The 22,919-nt window shown below is 42.3% G+C and overlaps 1 protein-coding gene and 7 non-coding genes across 8 annotated transcripts; 1 reads left to right on the top strand and 7 right to left on the bottom strand.

Annotated features, from left to right (window-relative positions):
• Positions 1-4,301: 4,301 nt before the first annotated feature.
• Positions 4,302-16,538, top strand: LOC119183822 (uncharacterized). Its single transcript, XM_075876935.1, has 2 exons — positions 4,302-4,453; positions 15,251-16,538. Exons 1-2 carry the CDS (start codon positions 4,302-4,304, stop codon positions 16,536-16,538), a joined length of 1,440 nt encoding a protein of 479 aa, XP_075733050.1.
• On the bottom strand, positions 5,404-5,476 carry TRNAT-CGU (transfer RNA threonine (anticodon CGU)). Its single transcript has one exon. It is a non-coding gene; the product is annotated as a tRNA-Thr (tRNA).
• On the bottom strand, positions 5,866-5,938 carry TRNAT-CGU (transfer RNA threonine (anticodon CGU)). The gene has a single exon. It is a non-coding gene; the product is annotated as a tRNA-Thr (tRNA).
• On the bottom strand, positions 6,328-6,400 carry TRNAT-CGU (transfer RNA threonine (anticodon CGU)). Its single transcript has one exon. It is a non-coding gene; the product is annotated as a tRNA-Thr (tRNA).
• Positions 6,790-6,862, bottom strand: TRNAT-CGU (transfer RNA threonine (anticodon CGU)). The gene has a single exon. It is a non-coding gene; the product is annotated as a tRNA-Thr (tRNA).
• On the bottom strand, positions 7,252-7,324 carry TRNAT-CGU (transfer RNA threonine (anticodon CGU)). Its single transcript has one exon. It is a non-coding gene; the product is annotated as a tRNA-Thr (tRNA).
• TRNAT-CGU (transfer RNA threonine (anticodon CGU)) lies at positions 7,714-7,786 on the bottom strand. Its single transcript has one exon. It is a non-coding gene; the product is annotated as a tRNA-Thr (tRNA).
• On the bottom strand, positions 8,176-8,248 carry TRNAT-CGU (transfer RNA threonine (anticodon CGU)). Its single transcript has one exon. It is a non-coding gene; the product is annotated as a tRNA-Thr (tRNA).
• Positions 16,539-22,919: the final 6,381 nt, after the last annotated feature.

The raw sequence follows: 22,919 nt of genomic DNA, 5'->3' as shown, positions 1-22,919 counted from the left end.
TTCAGCTATGGTTCTTGTGTTGTCGTGTGTGTTGCGGAGTTTATTGACGTCGGGCACTCTCCGCCAACTGCAGGAGACAACTTTGCTCTTGAGTTTGGCATCGCAACAACCTTTGCTTAACGTGTAGGTAGCACGTGAGACCCTTTAATCATTACTATAGTTAAGTCGCAGCTGCTCCACCTGTTGCATGACGCAGAACTGATAGAAGAAGAAGAAGAAACGGCACGCGTTCTTTCGGGTGCGTTTGCTGCTTGGAGCTGACGTTTTGTTTGACCAGATCAAACTTTTATATAAAATGTTACCTGAAGCGAGGCTCGTACGAACGTAGCAGCAGTCACGCGAGTCTTGTGTCGGTCTGAACTATAGTGACAGCATAGTCACTGACATGGTTGAAAATGTAGGGATGAAATGAAACTTGGTATTACGCAGTCGTATATCCATAAATGCGCTCAGGAGCTTTTTACCATGAATGCTACAGATTAACAATGTAGATATCTTTTTCAGATATATTTTACCTCGCACTACGGTGCGCAGAAATTTAATAACTGCGTTTTCTGATTGCGTCTTCGCATTAGTACTGGAAAAGTGAAACACACGTGGTAGATAGAGCGAAATGTCCGGACATAGAACGTGTTTAGGAGAAGTAAGTAATAAGTAACATGGCATTGAATGGAACGGTTCATCTGCGACCTCTTCAAAGGTCATTTTGCTGCCTTGTCTGAGCTAGTGACTGCTGCCGATACCACCCAGAGCGGGCGGAGTGGGGCTTGGCCCAAAATGCGCTTTCTTTTAATGTATTTTAATTGGGAAGAGTGCCATGCATGATGTATGTGAAGAGTTGATGAGTGTTTTGTATACTTTTTTTGCTTTCGCTGAAGCAACAAGACAATTGACAGCGAGCTTGTTTTGCTCTTTTTGTTTTGTTACACGATTCTTACGTCCACTATTTATGTGTTCACGCAAGCACCTGATTTTATCGTTTAGTTTTTAATCTGTACAGCGCTGCAATCGGCCACCACATCATGACCCGGGCGCACATCTTAAAACTGCCCAGAAGTGGCGCGTCTCTCGACGAATGCCCGCTTTCGTTCTTCCTCTAGTCCGCAGGATATAGAACGCAGATTTACACAGACTGGTTTTCCTTCTAGACCAATAACTTAACTAAGTGTGTCTAGTACAATGCTTCCACATTCCTTGGCTATTACGCCTTCGTTTATTGCTCTAGTAGAATTCTATTTACAAATGCCAGACACAAAAAGGAACAGTGCCTGACGGTAGAATTTAGATTGAGGTCGATGTAAAAACAAAAATGAATGATGGACATGTTTGTTGATTCCAGCTTTATGAAAACGTGAGTGTTCATAAAATATGAAAACTTTGGAACAACGGAGAGAGGACCAAGCAAAAAAAGCTTCAGCTTCTGCGTCAAAACTTTGGCTAAGGGGCCCGTGTTCTCCAGTGTCCTGACACACACAGAGATTCGTTGTCTGAACTTGGGCTCCAGGTCTTGGATTCTTTCCATTTACCCACCGTTGTACCATTAATTACTCGAGTGTGGCACATCGCGACTTATGTCAGAGTTCGCCGATCGCAACCTCGCCCCTAAGGTATTCCTACAGGTCACTTAACTGTAGGCTGCCGTGAGCAACTGCGGTCGTTTGATAGACTGAGGGTCGCGGCGATGCATTACGCGATGTACACGCGGACTCTTGCGTTTATCTCGATATTTGGCGAGGCAGTAGCTGGTTTTAGAATACGGTACAGAAAAATTAAAGCACGGTCTTCTTCATTTGAAAGTGAGCCTGAATTGCACGTGAGGAGGAACTCTCCACCTCCGCTGTGGGATTCGCCAAGGGAAGCCAGGTGTGCCCCAGGTATGTCCGAGTACTTAGTGTTTAGAACAACTTCTAGCACTGCATTCTTCAATCCTCTGTAATGCACCTAAAATGAGAAAACCTGTGAAACTGCAATTTTTTGGTGGGCTGGTAAATATGTGCATTCCAACAGAAACGGGTAATTTTTTAGTGAGAAGTGGTCATGACAAAACGCAGAATGTTATTATATCGAAATTGGGGGGAACGTGATTTACTAAAAATGCTGTGGTTTGAAAGCTTTTTCAAAAAGGCCATTATTAATTTTTTAAGAAATTCAGTGCCTGACAACCTGACAATTCAGTGCCTGACAACCAATTCAGTGCCTGACAACCAGTTCAGTGCCTGACAACCAGTCACGCTGCTCAATGATGGTAATAAATGAAGCAGTAATCTGTTTATGCCTGAAGCTTTGAGTTGTTTTATTATTACTCGAAATGCCTATGCTTGCATAAATAGGATAATGGTCTGTGCATGGCACCTCGATGACGGCTGCTTCAGGTGGACTAGTGAAGTTACACAAAATGTGATCTATATTAGTGCCTTTACCATGAAGTGGAACACGACAGGGTGCAGTTATGGCGAACACATATTCATTCCACCGAAACAGGAAGTGTATTCTGAAACCTTTGCGTTGGTGTTATCAAAGAGATTGATGTTCATATCTCCTAAAATAATTACACGCTTCCCTTCCATTGACACAATATTCAACACCTCTCCTAAAGATACGCAAATCTCCACGACAGGTGACGACGGCAAGCGATAAATGCAGGAAACAACAAAAATCTTACTAACTTCCGAAAAATGTGATTCATGAAGTTCGATCCACGCGGATTCGCCACCAGGAATATTTAGTGTCAAGTCCAGCCGCCTGTGATAGTGAAAGCCTGATCATATAAAAATATCTTGTCCATTATGTGCATAGTCACTTCGATGACAGTATTCAGAGGAAGAGGAAAAAAAGTTAAGCAGGTTCCCTTCATATTTTCAAAGCCACTGTTCACTGATGCAGATAATAGAAAAGTAGTGACCCATGGCTGATAACAATGTGGTAATATTATGGTATTTTTTCTTGTACTTCCAGCGTTAAAGTGAACAAACGTCCGGTTGTTTCAGACAGCCATGATGAGAGTTCAAACGGTGAAATATACGTTATCCTGCGTTTGGACAGACGCTACAAATGCAAAAGTAAACTATATCAAGGAGATAATGGAGAGCTCGAGTTCTGATTTTATGCGAAACACTCTGGTATCAGTTCATTTCCTTTCTTCTATCTGACAATTATCAGTCCAAACAAAAACGCCCACTGTTTCTATTTTTCGAGAACAAGTGCTTTAGCAAAGAGCAACTTGTTATCCGACGAGAGGTGATCATTAACAAAGACAGCATCCGGGCCCTCCCCAGAAAACCTTTCTATAACAAAATTTTCTTTATGATGAAGTATTTCGCTTCTCACAATGTGAAGTCTGTAAATCACCATGTATTCTACTCTCAGTGGAATGAAACGTGTTATGCATATAGTACAACGTTATCATGTTGCAGTGCTGCCTCTGGCAAATGGCGACGGTGATAATATGAAAACTCTGCTGCTGCCACTGTTCCTAATTTTGAGTCGCTTTTACCAGTGTAACCATAGCACTCGTGTTTGCCTTTCTTTTGTTTTCAGACGTGACTATTCGCTTTACTTTTCGCTAGTGCAGCATAAAGCGGCGGTTATCCTATCTCAGGTTCAAGATTACTAAACTTTTTGTACGGCCTTAATATTATTTGAAGAAATATGGACCAGTCAATGAGGCAGTGCAACAAGATGGCAGAGGTGAAGAAAGATTACAGTGTCTCCGATTGTCGAGGCAGTGCAAGCCATTACGTGCACAAATCTTTCAGAAGGGGATGAGGGAGGGTCTGTACATCGGATCAGGAAAAAAGAAGGTGTCTTTGGATTTCAACTCGTAATAGGCGAATGCATAATGGACCATGTGTTTTTTTTCGTTTGAGTCAAAATGCTAGAGAGCGAGAGAAATATATATATATATATATATATATATATATATATATACATATATATATATATATATATATATATATATATATATATATATATATTAGAGCCAAGTGTTTGCATGAATTTTCAAGTATTCGGAATCTTCTGTCGCAGGAGAGCTTGTAGATTGTAGCAATTTCTCTGCTCAGTGCCTGTTTTCTTATCAAACTATTACCGGCTACGCTCAAAGAGCGTGCCACGCCATTTCGCAGCCCGTCGTACCACAACAAAGGCTAGTCGACTGCACCATTGTTATTTCAGCATAAGGAATATTCAACGCGGTTAGTTCAGATTCCAACTACAAGCGAGCACTATTTGTGTCGTTTTGTTGCCTGACGCAGGCCTCAAGCGCAACCCTGTCAAGAGCAGCCCTGCCAATATTGGCAGGGATGAATGGCTTCTACCCCACCATGGCTCAATATGGAGGACTGGACGAGAGGGACTTTTTTCCACCTTATAAGGTCATGTCCGACGACACGTGCCATATCGTCGACCACCTTTCGGTATTGAACGAGGTCCTCTTCTACGCCGAACTGGAACGGTGGGAACTGCCGACGCTTAGCGGGCATGCATCACTGGCGAGCTTTGCAGAAGAGGGCCTGTGCAAAGCGCACGACATTGGAGATGACGTTCAAACAAGCGGTCGCCGTCGTTCATCAGCAGCTCGAGGTTGACAAAAAATGAGTTGGCTAAAAAGGATGTGCCTTCTAAGGAATGAAAAAAAAATGAGAATGTATTTTCGCAAAATTAACAAAAATTGTATTTTACCTACCACTTTCCGCGACTGTTTGAGTTTCATAACAAATGAAGCAGAGAATTTTTAGCAACGCCGCGCCGCCACGGTGGTCTAGAGGCTAAGGTACTCGGCTGCGGACCCACAGGTCGTGGGATCAAATCTCGGCGGTGGCGGCTGCATTTCCGAAGGAGGCGGAAATGTTGTAGAACCGCGTACTCAGACTTGTGTGCACGTTAGAGAACCCCAGGTGTTCAAAATTTGCGGAGCCTTCCACTACGGCGTCTCTCATAATGACATGGTGGTTTTGGGACGTTAAACTCTACAAGTCAGCCAATTTCGCAACGCTAATGACAAAATTATCAGCTAAGCACGATCTGTTTTTTGCCGTGGTAGCAGGGAGGCGCTGTCGTTATGTAACTTCCACAGCGTGTTACCTTCACCCAGGGTGGAGTGTTCTGGTTGAGAGTTTGTCGGCCACTCTGTATCCGCCAATGGAATTCACCAAGAGGCACCGCGAGGGATCACTGGTTTGAATACGAGAACAGGGGCGTCACGGCATTTTTTTCTTATGATTTATATATATATATATATATATATATATATATATATATATATATATATATATATATATATATATATATATATTAATGAGATATAACAGACAGTAATGCCAAGGAATGTACAGGGGAAGTTATTAGAACCAATGGAATGTAAATAAGAAGAAAGGAGAAAGAAAAGTGGATGAAAAAATTACCAACTGTGAGCAGGAATCGAACCTACGACCTTCGAATTACGCGTTCGATGCTCTAACCACTGAGCTATCACAGCGGCCCTCCCTCCATCCACTTTTTTGGGTTTATCTGTGAATTTAGAAGTAGGAGCGACAGTCAGCGCCATCTATAAGCCAAACAACGAGTGTGAAAACACTCTTATGCGCATGTTTGGCGTCACGTAGCACGTGAACTTATTATGAGCGGGCAGCTGATTAATTGTCCCTCTTATACAACCTAAACACACCAAGTCTGCCAGTACGAGACCCTCGTTCAATGAAATAAGGGAAAGAAGTGTATACCTAAGGGCTCGTTTTTCCGTGTTTTAACACAATATTAATGAGATATAACAGACAGTAATGCCAAGGAATGTACAGGGGAAGTTATTAGAACCAATGGAATGTAAATAAGAAGAAAGGAGAAAGAAAAGTGGATGAAAAAATTACCAACTGTGAGCAGGAATCGAACCTACGACCTTCGAATTACGCGTTCGATGCTCTAACCACTGAGCTATCACAGCGGCCCTCCCTCCATCCACTTTTTTGGGTTTATCTGTGAATTTAGAAGTAGGAGCGACAGTCAGCGCCATCTATAAGCCAAACAACGAGTGTGAAAACACTCTTATGCGCATGTTTGGCGTCACGTAGCACGTGAACTTATTATGAGCGGGCAGCTGATTAATTGTCCCTCTTATACAACCTAAACACACCAAGTCTGCCAGTACGAGACCCTCGTTCAATGAAATAAGGGAAAGAAGTGTATACCTAAGGGCTCGTTTTTCCGTGTTTTAACACAATATTAATGAGATATAACAGACAGTAATGCCAAGGAATGTACAGGGGAAGTTATTAGAACCAATGGAATGTAAAAAAGAAGAAAGGAGAAAGAAAAGTGGATGAAAAAATTACCAACTGTGAGCAGGAATCGAACCTACGACCTTCGAATTACGCGTTCGATGCTCTAACCACTGAGCTATCACAGCGGCCCTCCCTCCATCCACTTTTTTGGGTTTATCTGTGAATTTAGAAGTAGGAGCGACAGTCAGCGCCATCTATAAGCCAAACAACGAGTGTGAAAACACTCTTATGCGCATGTTTGGCGTCACGTAGCACGTGAACTTATTATGAGCGGGCAGCTGATTAATTGTCCCTCTTATACAACCTAAACACACCAAGTCTGCCAGTACGAGACCCTCGTTCAATGAAATAAGGGAAAGAAGTGTATACCTAAGGGCTCGTTTTTCCGTGTTTTAACACAATATTAATGAGATATAACAGACAGTAATGCCAAGGAATGTACAGGGGAAGTTATTAGAACCAATGGAATGTAAATAAGAAGAAAGGAGAAAGAAAAGTGGATGAAAAAATTACCAACTGTGAGCAGGAATCGAACCTACGACCTTCGAATTACGCGTTCGATGCTCTAACCACTGAGCTATCACAGCGGCCCTCCCTCCATCCACTTTTTTGGGTTTATCTGTGAATTTAGAAGTAGGAGCGACAGTCAGCGCCATCTATAAGCCAAACAACGAGTGTGAAAACACTCTTATGCGCATGTTTGGCGTCACGTAGCACGTGAACTTATTATGAGCGGGCAGCTGATTAATTGTCCCTCTTATACAACCTAAACACACCAAGTCTGCCAGTACGAGACCCTCGTTCAATGAAATAAGGGAAAGAAGTGTATACCTAAGGGCTCGTTTTTCCGTGTTTTAACACAATATTAATGAGATATAACAGACAGTAATGCCAAGGAATGTACAGGGGAAGTTATTAGAACCAATGGAATGTAAATAAGAAGAAAGGAGAAAGAAAAGTGGATGAAAAAATTACCAACTGTGAGCAGGAATCGAACCTACGACCTTCGAATTACGCGTTCGATGCTCTAACCACTGAGCTATCACAGCGGCCCTCCCTCCATCCACTTTTTTGGGTTTATCTGTGAATTTAGAAGTAGGAGCGACAGTCAGCGCCATCTATAAGCCAAACAACGAGTGTGAAAACACTCTTATGCGCATGTTTGGCGTCACGTAGCACGTGAACTTATTATGAGCGGGCAGCTGATTAATTGTCCCTCTTATACAACCTAAACACACCAAGTCTGCCAGTACGAGACCCTCGTTCAATGAAATAAGGGAAAGAAGTGTATACCTAAGGGCTCGTTTTTCCGTGTTTTAACACAATATTAATGAGATATAACAGACAGTAATGCCAAGGAATGTACAGGGGAAGTTATTAGAACCAATGGAATGTAAATAAGAAGAAAGGAGAAAGAAAAGTGGATGAAAAAATTACCAACTGTGAGCAGGAATCGAACCTACGACCTTCGAATTACGCGTTCGATGCTCTAACCACTGAGCTATCACAGCGGCCCTCCCTCCATCCACTTTTTTGGGTTTATCTGTGAATTTAGAAGTAGGAGCGACAGTCAGCGCCATCTATAAGCCAAACAACGAGTGTGAAAACACTCTTATGCGCATGTTTGGCGTCACGTAGCACGTGAACTTATTATGAGCGGGCAGCTGATTAATTGTCCCTCTTATACAACCTAAACACACCAAGTCTGCCAGTACGAGACCCTCGTTCAATGAAATAAGGGAAAGAAGTGTATACCTAAGGGCTCGTTTTTCCGTGTTTTAACACAATATTAATGAGATATAACAGACAGTAATGCCAAGGAATGTACAGGGGAAGTTATTAGAACCAATGGAATGTAAATAAGAAGAAAGGAGAAAGAAAAGTGGATGAAAAAATTACCAACTGTGAGCAGGAATCGAACCTACGACCTTCGAATTACGCGTTCGATGCTCTAACCACTGAGCTATCACAGCGGCCCTCCCTCCATCCACTTTTTTGGGTTTATCTGTGAATTTAGAAGTAGGAGCGACAGTCAGCGCCATCTATAAGCCAAACAACGAGTGTGAAAACACTCTTATGCGCATGTTTGGCGTCACGTAGCACGTGAACTTATTATGAGCGGGCAGCTGATTAATTGTCCCTCTTATACAACCTAAACACACCAAGTCTGCCAGTACGAGACCCTCGTTCAATGAAATAAGGGAAAGAAGTGTATACCTAAGGGCTCGTTTTTCCGTGTTTTAACACAATATTAATGAGATATAACAGACAGTAATGAGATATAACAGACAGTAATATATATATATATATATATATATATATATACACGCAGGGCATGATAGTGAAGGCATAAATTCGTCGAGAGTGTTTTCTATAAAGTGTACTCTGATAGCCAAGTAGTTCCTACGCTTGCGTTTCTTTGACCGTGAGTACTCGGGTTTGAATTCATCTTCACTACAATGTTTTAGGACGATAGTCTTTTTGGAATACTTCAACGCAGAAACTTTTGTGTGTCTGCTCCTTTGTCTAATGATTCAGCCACCCGGAGAAAGTTTAGGTTCGTATCGTACTCAACGCCCACCTATCTAAATTTGGTATCTGTTTTTGTACTGGTGAAATATCACTGAAACAGCAAATATTACGCATACTTGAGGCACATCATCAATACGTCAGTACTAGGTAGTTTGTAGCTTTATAATTAAAGTGCATAGATACGCGATTATAAAGACGGCACTCTTGATTACGCTACGCTGACCACGGATGCTATCAACAATATAGCAGTTGTTCCCTATACGCTTCGCTGAAACGGCACGGTGCTGTCACCCACCAGTAGCTCTCCATTCTAAAAAAATTCATTTCTTCACATTACTGCCAGATAACGCCAAATATCGCGCAGCACTCAGAAATTCCGCAACACCAAAGACTTGAAAGACAAACTTCCGCCCCCTGGGCCATACCTCAGTAAGGAATCACAGGTAGCGCGGCATCACCTACAGTTCCTGTCTTAGGATTCATGATCTATACATACTGTATAAGATAAATCCCGACACACACACGCCACAATGCAGGTTCTGCGCCAGTAAAACAGCCACCATTTACCAGATGATTTGGGAATGTCCACACAACCTCAATTTGCAACCAAGGACACAACACAAAATGCAAGAGTCTGAAGGATCCCAAGGCCCAAGGGTCCAGCTCGTATCCGATGACCTAAGAGGCGCTCGTGAAACGTGTGAGGACGGCGGCCCAAGCTAATTGGATCAAGGACTAAGGATCCCACTCACCGATCTGCTCTAATAAACGGGTTATTCTTTCTATCTCTCTAGACAGGGGACTATCCTATTTCGACGTCCTTTGCAGGAAAGCATGCAAATACGCGACCAATATTTCGTTTTATTTGTCTCTTCTGTTCATCCAACCCACTTCTATTTTCCTCTCCTACTTTGATTCCTCCGAAGCGTTGGTAGGCAACGAGAGATGCCATATAAGATAGAGGCCGTTCATTGTGATCACAGTTGTTTTATTAACGCCACAAGAGGGTTTCGGTGAGCTCCACTGTTAAAAAACCAAGAACTGAGCCGGGTGCGCGAAACTTTCGCCTTCCGAAAGAACAATTCGAGTTGTTGAATAAAACGGGGCAATTTGATTCAATAAAAACGTTTTAAGTTCGTTTATTTCAGACCATAGTGACGAATGTGCCGGAGTAATTAGTGAATTGTTACCCCCCTCCCACTACAGATGAAATTATCAAACGCAGAGTGTTCATTTTGGTAAAACGACAAAGACGACGAAGACGATTGGAATTCACCGATGTGTGATGTTCCCTGCTCCGATATACTCATTTTTCAATTTTTGGCTTTACTTTATATATAATAATTTTTCACTCCAAAATTACTCTGTGTTTGTAAAACCATAAGTCCTTTATTTAAAGATCCTGCCGCCCGGTTCTTGGCCAATCCCCTCTTTGTGGGTGTGGGCCAGAATAACAAGGATCATAATCATCTTTATCATCATTAGCTGAGATTCTTCTCACGAGGCTCCGGGCAAAGCAGAAGAAGAAGAAGAAGAAGAAGAAGAAGAAGAAGAGGAAGAAGAAGAAAAAGAAGAAGAGGCCATCGGTAGAGGACGGCGACGCTCCGCTTCTGGTAGGTGAGCGGAAATTTTGCTCTGTATGCGATTTGGTGGGCTCTCAACGTCACTGTACGCTTGTGTGTGCATTGTTTTTGATTTGTTTTAAATCATAATCCCGGTAGGATGGTCAATCTTGTTGGATTGATCGACAAGCTGGCGTAGCCATACTCACAGAATGCCGAGGCGCACTGATAAGTTTGCTTAACGCTAGAGTGGGCTCTTCGTTGTCCAAGTAACACAAGTAACACAGAATGCGTTACGTCGGGTTTAACATGGCGTAGCTGCTAAAGCACGCCACTTCTGTTTATCGGATCGAGTCTGTATAATTTACAGCAAGAACTTGCTTACTGATAATAAAACATCGAGGCAGCTTCTACTGGCTTTATTGTTTTCTTGTTATTCTTTTTCGCCCATCACTGTAACAGTATTGCAGCTATTTCTTTGAAGATTGTCTTCAATAATGAAAATTTGATGTTTTGAAATAAATGCTAAGTTATACAGCGGGAAAGACGTCAAAAGGCAAGTAAAGCGCTTAGGTTTTCCGGTGAACTGAGTAAACAGGGTGTTAAGGTAATAAATTAGAGACCAGTGCACGTTAAAAACTACAGGTGGTCGAGATTTCTGTTGTCCGTCACCGCGGGGTGTCTCGTAATTATTTGGTGGCATTGAATCACCAAAAAGCAAGGATATCAAACACAGGAAGCTGAACCACTACACCACTCGGATTTCTAACCAAAAGACTTTTTATTATTGTAAAGGGTAAGTTCATGCACGTACACGACAGTGAATATCGAAGTATATTGCGTATAACATGCCCCCATAGCCCTCATGCTGGTCTGTTCTTATTTTGGTTGAGCGAAACTCTGTGAATGCATGTGACAGGACCGTCTTTTCTTAGAGCATTCAAAAAATAGGCAATGGGCATGCCATCTTCTGCTGACGTTGAACCGAAGCACGCCTGACTGCGGACATTGTCTTGCGGTTGTAGATCTCTGCGTTGTATCGGCCTGAAGTTTCATATCAAATACTTCTTCCTCTGGGCCCGTGATAGTAATAATAATAAAATAATAATAATATAATAATAATAATAATAATAATAATAATAATAATATTAATAATAATCGGTTGTTTCCATTTAGCACTTAGAGAATGCTTAGAAGGAAAGGTGTTACTGCAATGATGAGGTGGTCATTTCAATTTCCTGTGGACGCATAAAGTGGTGACGTTGCAGCCAATCCACGCCGGGAATAGTGTGATAAAATAAAGCCTGGTTAGCCTTGAACGTGAAGACTAAAATAAGCCGTAAATCTTCCGTAGCGGAGTATTCTTGACCACGTGGATTGCTGCGCTTCTCAAGCAAACAATTTCAGTTTCGAAGAAAACATTCAGCCAGCATCGCTTGGCGGACACTTACAAAACAACGAAGCTGATGACGAGCAGTGGCGTTGAATGAAGCGTGTTGAATCAAGTGGGAATAATGTGGCATGAAGTAGTTGGTAAAAGTGTGAGAAGTGGCAGGAAATTTAGTGGGCGTAGTTCTCAGATGCTAGAGTAGACGGAGTGGTTGTAAGAGTGGCGCATAAGATTTACCCGCTCTCTGCAGGTAAATGCCGTTACGAGCTACGTCTCAGCCGGACCCCAAGTTTTGAACAAGACGAGCTCCGCTTCTAGACGTGAGCAACTTTCGCATGTTGCGGGGCATAAGAGAAGCACTTTCCGGGCCTTAAAAAACTGATATGGAGGCCCGTGCTTGGCAAGTACAAACGCTTAATTGCGAGCAGCCGCGCAAATGTGCTTATTAGGTGGATCCAATATATCACGTGCTATCGATATATCGTATTGAGATAGCATCGACCAGCAAGTGGGGCTCTGCTGTGTACGGACATACGGGCATAGCTTTGGGCTGTCCAGAGGGATTTCCATGCAGCGGAGGTCTCGCCCAGACAGTCCCGTCGTGGGAGTGGCCTGCCGTGTGCTACAGTACACGTCTTCGGACTTCTATCAGTACAGTTTTACCAAGCCATGCATAATCATTCGCTAGTGAGATCGCGTCACAATTCCAACGCACAACGTGTTTTCTTACGTCCCCAGTCAACTACAAAATATTTTTTTCAATATATATATATATATATATATATATACGTATATATATATATATATATATATATATATATATATATATATATATATATATATATATATATATATATATATATATATATATATATGAGATATAACAGACAGTAATGCCAAGGAATGTACAGGGGAAGTTATTAGAACCAATGGAATGTTTCCATTGGTTCTAATAACTTTCCCTGTACATTCCTTGGCATTACTGTCTGTTATATCTCATTATTATTGTGTTAAAACACTGAAATACGAGCCCTTAGGTATACACTTCTCTCCCTTATATATAGATATATTTATATATATATATATATATATATATATATATATATATATATATATATATATATATATATATATATATATATATATAAAGTTAAATTTTGATGCAGTAAACTTGATCTTTTTATTTTATCAAAATATAAATTACAAGTCATACATTGCATGTGTTGATTATAAATACAGAAGGAAGACTTAAAGTTGCAAAGCTATGAGTGAGACCTCTTAAAAAATCACTCATAAAAGTTACAACGCCATAGTAAATAGTGGTGGGGATAAATATATTAGAGTGCATTAATGTACAAATAAGTACAATATAGCGAGAAAATAGTACGAAATTTGCAGAGAAGCACAAAAAAATAATAAGAAATGGAATAACATTCACTCATTATAAAAGCAAGCATTAGGACGCTAAGGAAAATAAATTGAGATATATAACATACAAATAAGCACGATGCATACAAAAACGCAGATAAGCTTAAAAGAACAAAAAGTCTAATAACATACTTTGTATATTATAAGCTTTATGAATTTAGTAAGAGAGAATGCAAGCTGTTTTGAAACATTACAAGAGATCCACTTTTTATCTCCAACGGTAAAGTACTCAACAAGAATACAGACAAATTATTTACGGTATATTTGCATAATTGGTCCTGGGCTTTGGTAAAAGGAAGTAGTTAGCCTTTGCAAAACGAGTATATCACACCTGAGGAGATTTATTTGAGTGTAGTAAAGGAATGGGAAGTTTTTCATTGGCATATTTGTAGATAAGAATGCCGAGAAAATACTTGGCCAGCTTCTGAACTGATAAAATGTTATGTGAACAAGCAAAGATGATGCATTGCACATTAAGCAACTGAACGTTATTATTCTCAATGCTTGGTTTTGAAGATGTTAGATGGGTGATAAATGAGTGGCATACGTGCTTGCTCATGTTGAAATCCAAAAGATTATATCGCTGGAAAGAAAGCGTCTTACAGTGACAACAATATTTCAAAACAAAAAAAGGCGAAATTTTTGCAAGATTTGAATGGCATATGCGGCTTTCCGCGTAAGATGTAGCACATGGGAATTAAATTTTAAATGCTCGTCAAGTTTGACCCCGATAAACATTGTACTAAAAGTAGAGCGGATTTGGTAGTCGCTTACGTAGACAGAGAGGTTTCTAGGTATAATTCGATTTGGTGACAAAAATGCCACAAATTTTGACTTCTTAGAATTTATTTTTAGTTTATTACTATTGAACCATCCTAAGATGTTTTTAAGGTCAGTGTTTAATTTAAACAGGATTTAGTCTACCTCTTCATGTGCCATTAATACAGTGGTGTCGTCCGCATAGAGAATGCAGGACGAATGAGCGAGGCAACGAGGAAGATCATTGATGTAAATTAACAATAAATGTGGGCCCAAAATCGAACCCTGCGAAACATCATTGTTGATGAATTTAGGGCTGAATAAGGTACCGGAGATATATACAAAATGTTTACGATCACGCAGATAGCTACAACTCAATTCTAGTGGGATGCCAGATACTCCAATAGACTGTAATTTATGAAATAAAATGACGTGGGAAATAGCGTCAAGTGCTTTTAAAGGTCATGAATGACATCACCAACACAACAGTTGTCAATAGCAGATTTAGTTTAATCGGTTAGAGATATCTTGGCAAGTTCAGTTGACTAACCAGGAATAAAACCAAACTGCTTATTAGAAATAATGTGAAACTTGTCTAAATAACTTCATAAAAGCTTTTCGATGACTTTACTTAAAATCGAGATAATTGATATGGGTCGGTAATTCGAAAATAATCGCTTGTCGCCTATTCTAAATACGGGAATAGTTTTTGCTTTTTCAGGGCTGTTGCAAAAACCACAGTCTGAAATACAAGATTCATATTGTAATATTATATATCACAGATCAAATGAGCTATGAGTTTTATGTCAGCAGCAGAAAACTTATCGCGACCAGCGCTTGTATTCCAATACCATTGGTAACGCTGAACACTTCTTCAGGTGACGTTGGATGATAAAGAAAAAATGAATGTAGTAGTCGTGAGGAAGTATATTCGAGGGATGCTGTCGACTGAGGAATATCAATGCCGAATGAGTCATTGAAAGAGTTCACAATATTAGATGAGTTTTCGATCACACAATTTTCTGTGTGAATTAAGGTTATGTCTGAATGTACCATGGTCCTGCCAAGCACATATTTTACAGCTTTTCACTGCTTTTTAACGTCATTTCTGGCTCGCTTTATTTTATCTTCGTAGTATTTACTTTAGTGGAATTAAGTAACATAGCTAATGTGCTTGAGTATTCTTTATAAAGCTTTTGAAGATTGACAATGAAAGGGGACTTTTTCGTCTTTTTGTATAAATTAACCTTTTCTCGCAGACTTTCTATTAGGTGATATGTCAACCACGAATTAATTGAGATAAGGTACTTTTTTCGGGTCACATACAATAGACCTCCCGCAGCAAACTACTCTTACGGCAGCACGTCGCCACTGATGTCACACAGAGGCCTGCTGCACAACAACTCGCTGACCGGCGACCACTACCGAGACCTGACACCGTCAAGAATATCGCACTGCAGCGACGACTCGACCAGCTCGAGCAGCGGTGGTTGCGCGGTGCCCGCCGACAGCAGTAACGAGACATCCGAAGGCGAGTTCGCCAAGACACCTGGAGGGTTGCGAAAGTGCTCGCCGCGAAAGATCTCCAAGACAGGCAACATCACACCACAGCCGGGCGAATTCGGAAGCACCAACGGCACTTCCCCGTGGAAGATGGCGCCGCCAGAACGACCCGACCCGGCGGGAGGACTTTCACACGACGTCATCGTCATCGACAGCAGCACCGCGTCGGCCGACGAGAGCTACGCATCGTCCGCTTCGCCCTCCGCCTCTCCCGCCAAGACAAACGGAACGGCATCCTCTCCGAGACATTCGATATCTGGTGTAGGGTCCAGGCAGACTCCTCCGCCACCATCTGTTAAGTCTATGATTCCCTACCTCGCCGCACCCAACCGGGCCACGAGTTCGGAGAATCTGACCACAAACGGAACGACGTCGCCAATTCCTCAACATCATCAGCAGCAACAGATGGCCAAGCAGCAGGCGATGACCAACGGCAGAGTCCGACAGTCGTCTACTCCAGCTAACCCCAATGCAAGGCGTCGTTCCGTGGACGCTGGACTGGTCACTCTACCCCGATCGAGGTCTCACAGCAGTGAAAGGAGCATGACTTCCGACAACGCGTTCCTCACGCGAGGCGTCCCGGGTCGCTGCTCGTGGAGGAGTCCGCCCCCAGTCCGGACCTCGCCGCGGTCTAACACTGACGGCAACAAGACGTGGGCCTTCCGGCAGTGCGGTTGTTCCAGACCGGCCTTGACGCCGGACCTCTTCACCGAACCCGGCTCCAAGAGAAGCGCGGTCCACTCGAGCCCGACCAAATCTCAGCGGCCCAACGTGATATCGCCCCTACTGCAGGAGCTGCTGCGCGAAAAAGACCTTGATTCTGACGACAAGATCCTGAAGAAGATGGAGTTCATCGTCAATCACTACCGTTCGCGACTTGAGAAGGGTGATGGCGGTGATGCCAATGGCACCTCCACCCTCTCTAAAGCCTCCCATACAGCACCCACGTCATCCGACAACTTCTGCAGCCCTCCATGTTGGAGGCGGGGCTCAAAGATACCTATGGCTACTTACTATGACAGGAACTAATTCATACTGTCTCTTTGAGGACTCTTGTGCCGAGTACTGGCGTCTGTCTCGGGGTGTACCGAAAGATCATTGGGGCCATAACAGATTTGGGGCAGTTCAAATAAAAAAAAATGTGTGGATTGCTCAAAGGACTGGCCCTCCCCGACAGGCTAGAATGCCACGGTCGAGATTTGATTTCCTCCTGAAAGAGGATAAGTTGTTAGATGATGCACCTGGCCAATGCTTTATGGTCTGTTACGAAAGAGTGACGACACAAATTTGCAGGCATTCACCTATGGTTCTTGTGTTGTCGTGTGTGTTGCGGAGTTTATTGACGTCGGGCACTCTCCACCAACTGCAGGAGACAACTTTACTCTTGAGTTTGGCATCGCAACAACAGTTGCTTAACGTGTAGGTAGCACGTGAGACCCTTTAATCTATACTATGGTTAAGTCGCACCTGCTCCACCTGTTGCATGACGCAGAACTGATAGAAGAAGAAGAAGGAAAGGCACGCGTTGTTTCGGGTGCGTTTGCTGCTTAGAGCTGACGTTTTGTTTGACCAGATCAAACTTTTATATAAAATGTTACCTGAAGCCAGGCTCGTACGAACGTAGCAGCAGTCGCGCCAGTCTTGTGTCGGTCTGAACTATAGTGACAGCATCGTCACTGACATGGTTAAAAACGTAGGGATGAAATGAAACTTGGTATAACGCAGTCGTATATCAATAAATGCGCTCAGGAGCTTTTTACCATGAATGCTACAGATTAACAATGTAGATATCTTTTTCAGATCTATTTTACCTGGCACTACGGGGCACAGAAATATAAGAACTGCGTTTTCTGATCGCGTCTTCGCATTAGTACTGGAAAAGTGAAACACAAGTGGTAGATAGAGCGAAATGTCCGGAGGTAGAACGTGTTTAGGAGAAGTAAGTAATAAGTAACATGGCATTTAATGGAACGGTACATCTGCGACCTCTTCAAAGGTCATTTTGCTGCCTTGTCTGAGCTAGTGACTGCTTCCGATACCGCCCAGAGTGGGCGGAGTGGGGCTTCGTCCAAAATGCGCTTTCTTTTAATGTATTTTGTTTGGGAAGAGTGCCATTCATGATGTATGTGAAGAGTTGATGAGTGTTTTGTATACTTTTTTTTGCTTTCGCTGAAGCAACAAGACAATTGACAGCGAGCTTGTTTTGCTCTTTTTGTTTTGTTACACGATTCTTACGTCCACTATCTATGTGTTCACGCGAGCAGATGATTTTATCGTTTAGTTTTTAATCTGTAGAGCGCTGCAATCGGCCACCACATCATGACCCGAGTGCACATCTTAAAACTGCTCGGAAGTGGCGCGTCTCTTGACGAATGCCCGCTTTCGTTCTTCCTCTAGTCCACAGGATATAGAACGCAGATATACACGGGCTGGTTTTCCTTCCAGACCAATAACCTAACTAAGTGTGACTAGTACAACGCTTCCACATTTCTTGGCTATTACGCCTACGTTTATTGCTCTTGTATAATTCTATTTACAAATGCCAGACACAAAAAGGAACAGTGCCTGACGGTAGGTTTTAAATTGAGGTCGATGTAAAAACAAAAATGAATGATGGACTTGTTTGTTGATTCCAGCTTTATGAAAACGTGAGTGTTCATAAAATATGAAAACTTTGGAACAACGGAGAGAGGACCAAGCAAAAAAAGCTTCAGCTTCTGCGTCAAAACTTTGGCTAAGGGGCCCGTGTTCTCCAGTGTCCTGACACACACAGAGGTTTGTTGTCTGAACTTGGGCTCCAGGCCTTGGATTCTTTCCATTTACCCACCGTTGTACCATTAGTTACTCGAGTGTGGCACATCGCGACATATTGAAATAGTTCGCCGATCGCAACCTCGCCCCTAGGGTATTCCTACAGGTCACTTAACTGTAGGTTGCCGTGAGCAACTGCTGTCGTTTGATAGACTGAGGGTCGCGGCGATGCATTACGCGATGTACACGCGGACTCTTGCGTTTATCTCGATATTTGGCGAGGCAGTAGGTGGTTTTAGAATACGGTACAGAAAAATTAAAGCACGGTCTTCTTCATTTGAAAGTGAGCCTGAATTGCACGTGAAGAGGAACTCTCCACCTCCGCTGTGGGATTCGCCAAGGGAAGCCAGGTGTGCCCCAGGTATGCCCGAGTACTTAGTGTTTAGACCAACTTCTAGCACTGCATTCTTCATTCCTCTGTAATGCACCTAAAATGAGGGAACCTGTGAAATTGCAATTTTTTAGTGGGCTGGTAAATATGTGTATTCCAACAGAAACGGGTAATTTTTTAGTGAGAAGTGGTCATGACAAAACGCAGACTGTTATTATATCAAAATTGGGGGGAACGTGATTTACCAAAAATGCTGTGGTTTGAAACCTTTCCCAAAAAGGCCATTATTAATTTTTTAAGAAATTCTGTTTGATATAAGTCAAGAACATTGCCTGCTGTATTGCATTTGCTAACAAGCTATAAGAAGTTATAGCAGTTGTTATCAAGTTATAATTTGTCAAATGTGACAAAACTGGGCTAGTGGCTGTAAAACTGCTATTTGGCTACAATTAGATGCAATTTGTTAAGCACATTTTTGTCAGAGATATTCACGAAAAAGCTAATAAAAAATGAAAAGAAATATAATGTGCATCCAAGTTACATTAAGAGGCCTGGGGTGCGGCCTCACCGGTAACCACAGCCGGGAACGCACTCCCTCACCAGAGAAGGATTGGCCACCCTGGTGCAGTATCTGGCTACTACCTCCCACATGCTTACGTCAAATAACTCACGGCCCTCAGTCCCCAGCAGCTGCGAAGCAACTGATCACGGCGGCGGTCAGATCTGCAACGCAGCAGAGGGTGCTAAGAATCTCTGGATCCGGACAGGCCGCCTTTGGAACCTGAACTTGACAATGTTTAACGCTAGAACCTTATCTAGTGAGGGAAGTCTAGCTGTACTATTCGAGAAGCTAGAGGGTGCTAAATGGGATTTAATAGGGCTCAGTGAGGTTAGGAGGACAGATGAGGCCTATACGGTGCTACAGAATGGGCACGTCCTTTGCTATCGGGGCTTGGCAGACAGAAGAGAACTGGTAGTGGGGTTCCTAATTCACAGAAACATAGCTGGCAATATAGAGGAATACTATAGCATTAATGAAAGGGTGGTAGGTATTGTAATTAATCTGAATCAAAGATACAAGATGAAGGTAGTACAGGCTTACGCGCCTACATCCAGCCATGATGACGCTTCAGTTGAAAGCTTCTATGAAGACGTGGAATCGGCAATGAATAAGGTAAAAACACGGTATACTATAGTGATGGGCGACTTTAATGCAAAAGTAGCGAAGAAGCAGGCTGGAGACCAGGCAGTAGGAGATTATGGCATCGGTACTAGAAACGCCAGAAGAGAGCTACTAGTAGAATTCGCAGAACGCAATAATTGGCGGATTTTGAATACCTTCTACCGAAAACGAAAAAACCGCAAGTGGACATGGAGGAGCCCTAATGGCGAAAATAAGAACGAAATAGACTTTACAATGAATGTACACCAAGGAATCATGCAGGATGTGGAAGTGGTTGGCAAGGTACGATGCAGTGACCGTAGAATGGTACGGTTGCGAATTCGCCTAGACTTGACGAAAGAACGACAGAAACTGATACGCAAGAAGCCAATCAATGAGCTAGCACTGAGAAGGAAAGTACAGGAATTCAGAGTGTCGTTGCAGAACAGGTACTCGGCTCTTAGTGAGTAAACCAACCTTAGCGTAGCTACAATGAATGATAATCTGACCAGTATTATTATGGAGTGTGCAGTGGAAGTTGGAGGCAGGGTAGTTAGACAGGACACTGGCAAGCTTTCCCAGGAAACGAAGAACCTAACTAAGAAGCGTCAAATCATGAAAGTGTCAAGTACAACAGACAAAATAGAACTGGCAGAGCTTTCGAAGTTGATTAATAGGCGTAAGGTATGCGATGTAAGAAGGTGTAACATGGAGAAAATTGAACACGCTCTGAAAAACGGAGGAAACGTCAAAGCAGTGAAGAGGAAACGAGGAAACTTGGGATAGGCAAAAATCGGATGTATGCACAAGGGACAAAGAAGGCAAAATAACTACCATAATGGATAGGATAGTTAAAATAGCGAAAGAGTTTTACAGAGATCTCTACAGTAGCGGAGACAACCACGACCTTAATACTATAAGAACTAGCAGTAACCCAGATGACACCCCACCAGTAATGTCAGAAGAAGTCAGAAAATCTTTGGAGAGCATGCAAAGAGGCAAAGCTGCTGGTGAAGATCAGGTTACATCAGATCTGCTGAAAGATGGAGGACAGATTGTGTTAGAAAAACTAGCCACACTATTTACGAGGTGTCTCCTGACGAGAAGAGTACCAGAGTCTTGGAAGAACGCTAACATCATCTTAATACATAAGAAAGGAGATGACAAGGACTTGAAGAATTACAGTCCGATCAGCTTGCTCTCTGTAGTATACAAGCTATTTACAAAGGTGATTGCTAACAGAGTAAAGAAAACATTAGAATTCAATCAACCAAAGGAACAAGCAGGAATTCGAACAGGCAACTAAACAATTGACCACATTCATACTACCAACCAGGTAATAGAGAAATCCTCGGAGTATAACCAACCACTATACATAGCCTTCATAGATTACGAGAAGGCGTTTGATTCAGTAGAAATATCAGCCGTCATGCAGACACTGCGGAATCAAGGCGTAGATGAAGTATATATAAACATTCTGGAAGAAATCTACAGGGGATCAACTGCTACCACAGTGCTTCATAAAGAAAGCAAGAGAATAACAATCAAGAAGGGTGTAAGGCAGGGGGACACTATCTCCCCAATGCTATTTACCGCGTGCTTACAGGAGGTTTTCAGAAGCCTAGAATGGGAGCAGTTAGGAATAAGAGATAATGGAGAATACCTTAGTAACCTGCGCTTCGCCGATGACATTGCATTGCTGAGTAACTCAGGGGACGAATTGCAACTCATGATTATGGAGGTCAACAGGGAGAGCAGAAAGGTGGGTCTTAAAATTAATCTGCAGAAAACGAAAGTAATGTACAACAACCTCGGAAAGGAGCTGCGCTTTGAGATAGGTAATAGTGCACTTGAAGTTGTAAAAGACTATGTCTACTTAGGGCAGGTAATAACCGCAGAGCCGAACCACGATATTGAAGTAACTAGAAAAATAAGAATGGGGTGGATCACATTCGGCAAGCACTCTCAAATTATGACAGGTAGATTGCCACTATCCCTCAAGAGGAAGGTATATAACAGCTGTATCTTGCCAGTACTTAGCTACAGAGCAGAAACCTGGAGACTTACAAAGAGGGTTCAGCTTAAATTGAGGAAGACGCAGCGAGCAATGGAAAGAAAAATGGTAGGTAGAAAAATGAAAAGAAAAAGGAAAGAAAAATGATGACTTTTTTCTGCTTATTACAACTGTAGAAGGGGCCATGACTGCATTTGAAATGATAGAGTAAAAATGTTGATAGGATACGTCGGCATTTTCGCACTTTTTAACTGACAACCAATCACGCTGCTCAATGATGGTAATAAATGAAGCAGTAATCTGTTTATTCCTGAAGCTTCGAGTTGTTTTATTATTACTCGAAATGCCTATGCTTGCATAAATAGGATAATGGTCTGTGCATGGCACCTCGATGACGGCTGCTTCAGGTGGACTAGTGAAGTTACAGAAAATGTGATCTATATTAGTGCCTTTACCATGAAGTGGAACACGACTGGGTGCAGTTATGGCGTACTCATAGTCATTCCACCGAAGCAGGAAGTGTATTCTGAAACCTTTGCGTTGGTGTTATCAAAGAGATTGATGTTCATATCTCCTAAAATAATCACACGCTTCCCTTCCATTGACACAATATTCAACACCTCTCCTAAAGATACGCAAATCTCCACGACAGGTGACGACGGCAAGCGATAGGTGCAGGAAACAACAAAATTCTTACTAACTTCCGAAAAATGTGATTCATGAAGTTCGATCCACGTGGATTCGCCACCAGGAATATTTAGTGTCAAGTCCAGCCGCCTGTGAAAGTGAAAGCCTCATCATATAAAAATAGCTTCTCCATTATGTGCATAGTCACTTCGATGACAGTATTCAGAGGAAGAGGAAAGAAAGTTAGACAGGTTCCCTTCATATTCTCAAACCCACAGTTCACTGATGCAGATGATAGAAAAGTAGTGACTCATGGCTGATAACAATATGGTAATATTATGGTATTTTTTCTTGTACTTCCAGCGTTAAAGTGAACAAACGTCCGGTTGTTTCAGACAGCCAAGATGAGAGTTCAAACGGTGAAATATACGTTATCCGGCGTTTGGACAGACGCTACAAATGCAA

Source organism: Rhipicephalus microplus, chromosome X, assembly GCF_043290135.1.
Source record: "Rhipicephalus microplus isolate Deutch F79 chromosome X, USDA_Rmic, whole genome shotgun sequence".
In the NCBI taxonomy this organism is placed as follows: domain Eukaryota; kingdom Metazoa; phylum Arthropoda; class Arachnida; order Ixodida; family Ixodidae; genus Rhipicephalus; species Rhipicephalus microplus.
This window is presented reverse-complemented; position numbering and strand designations above follow the sequence as displayed.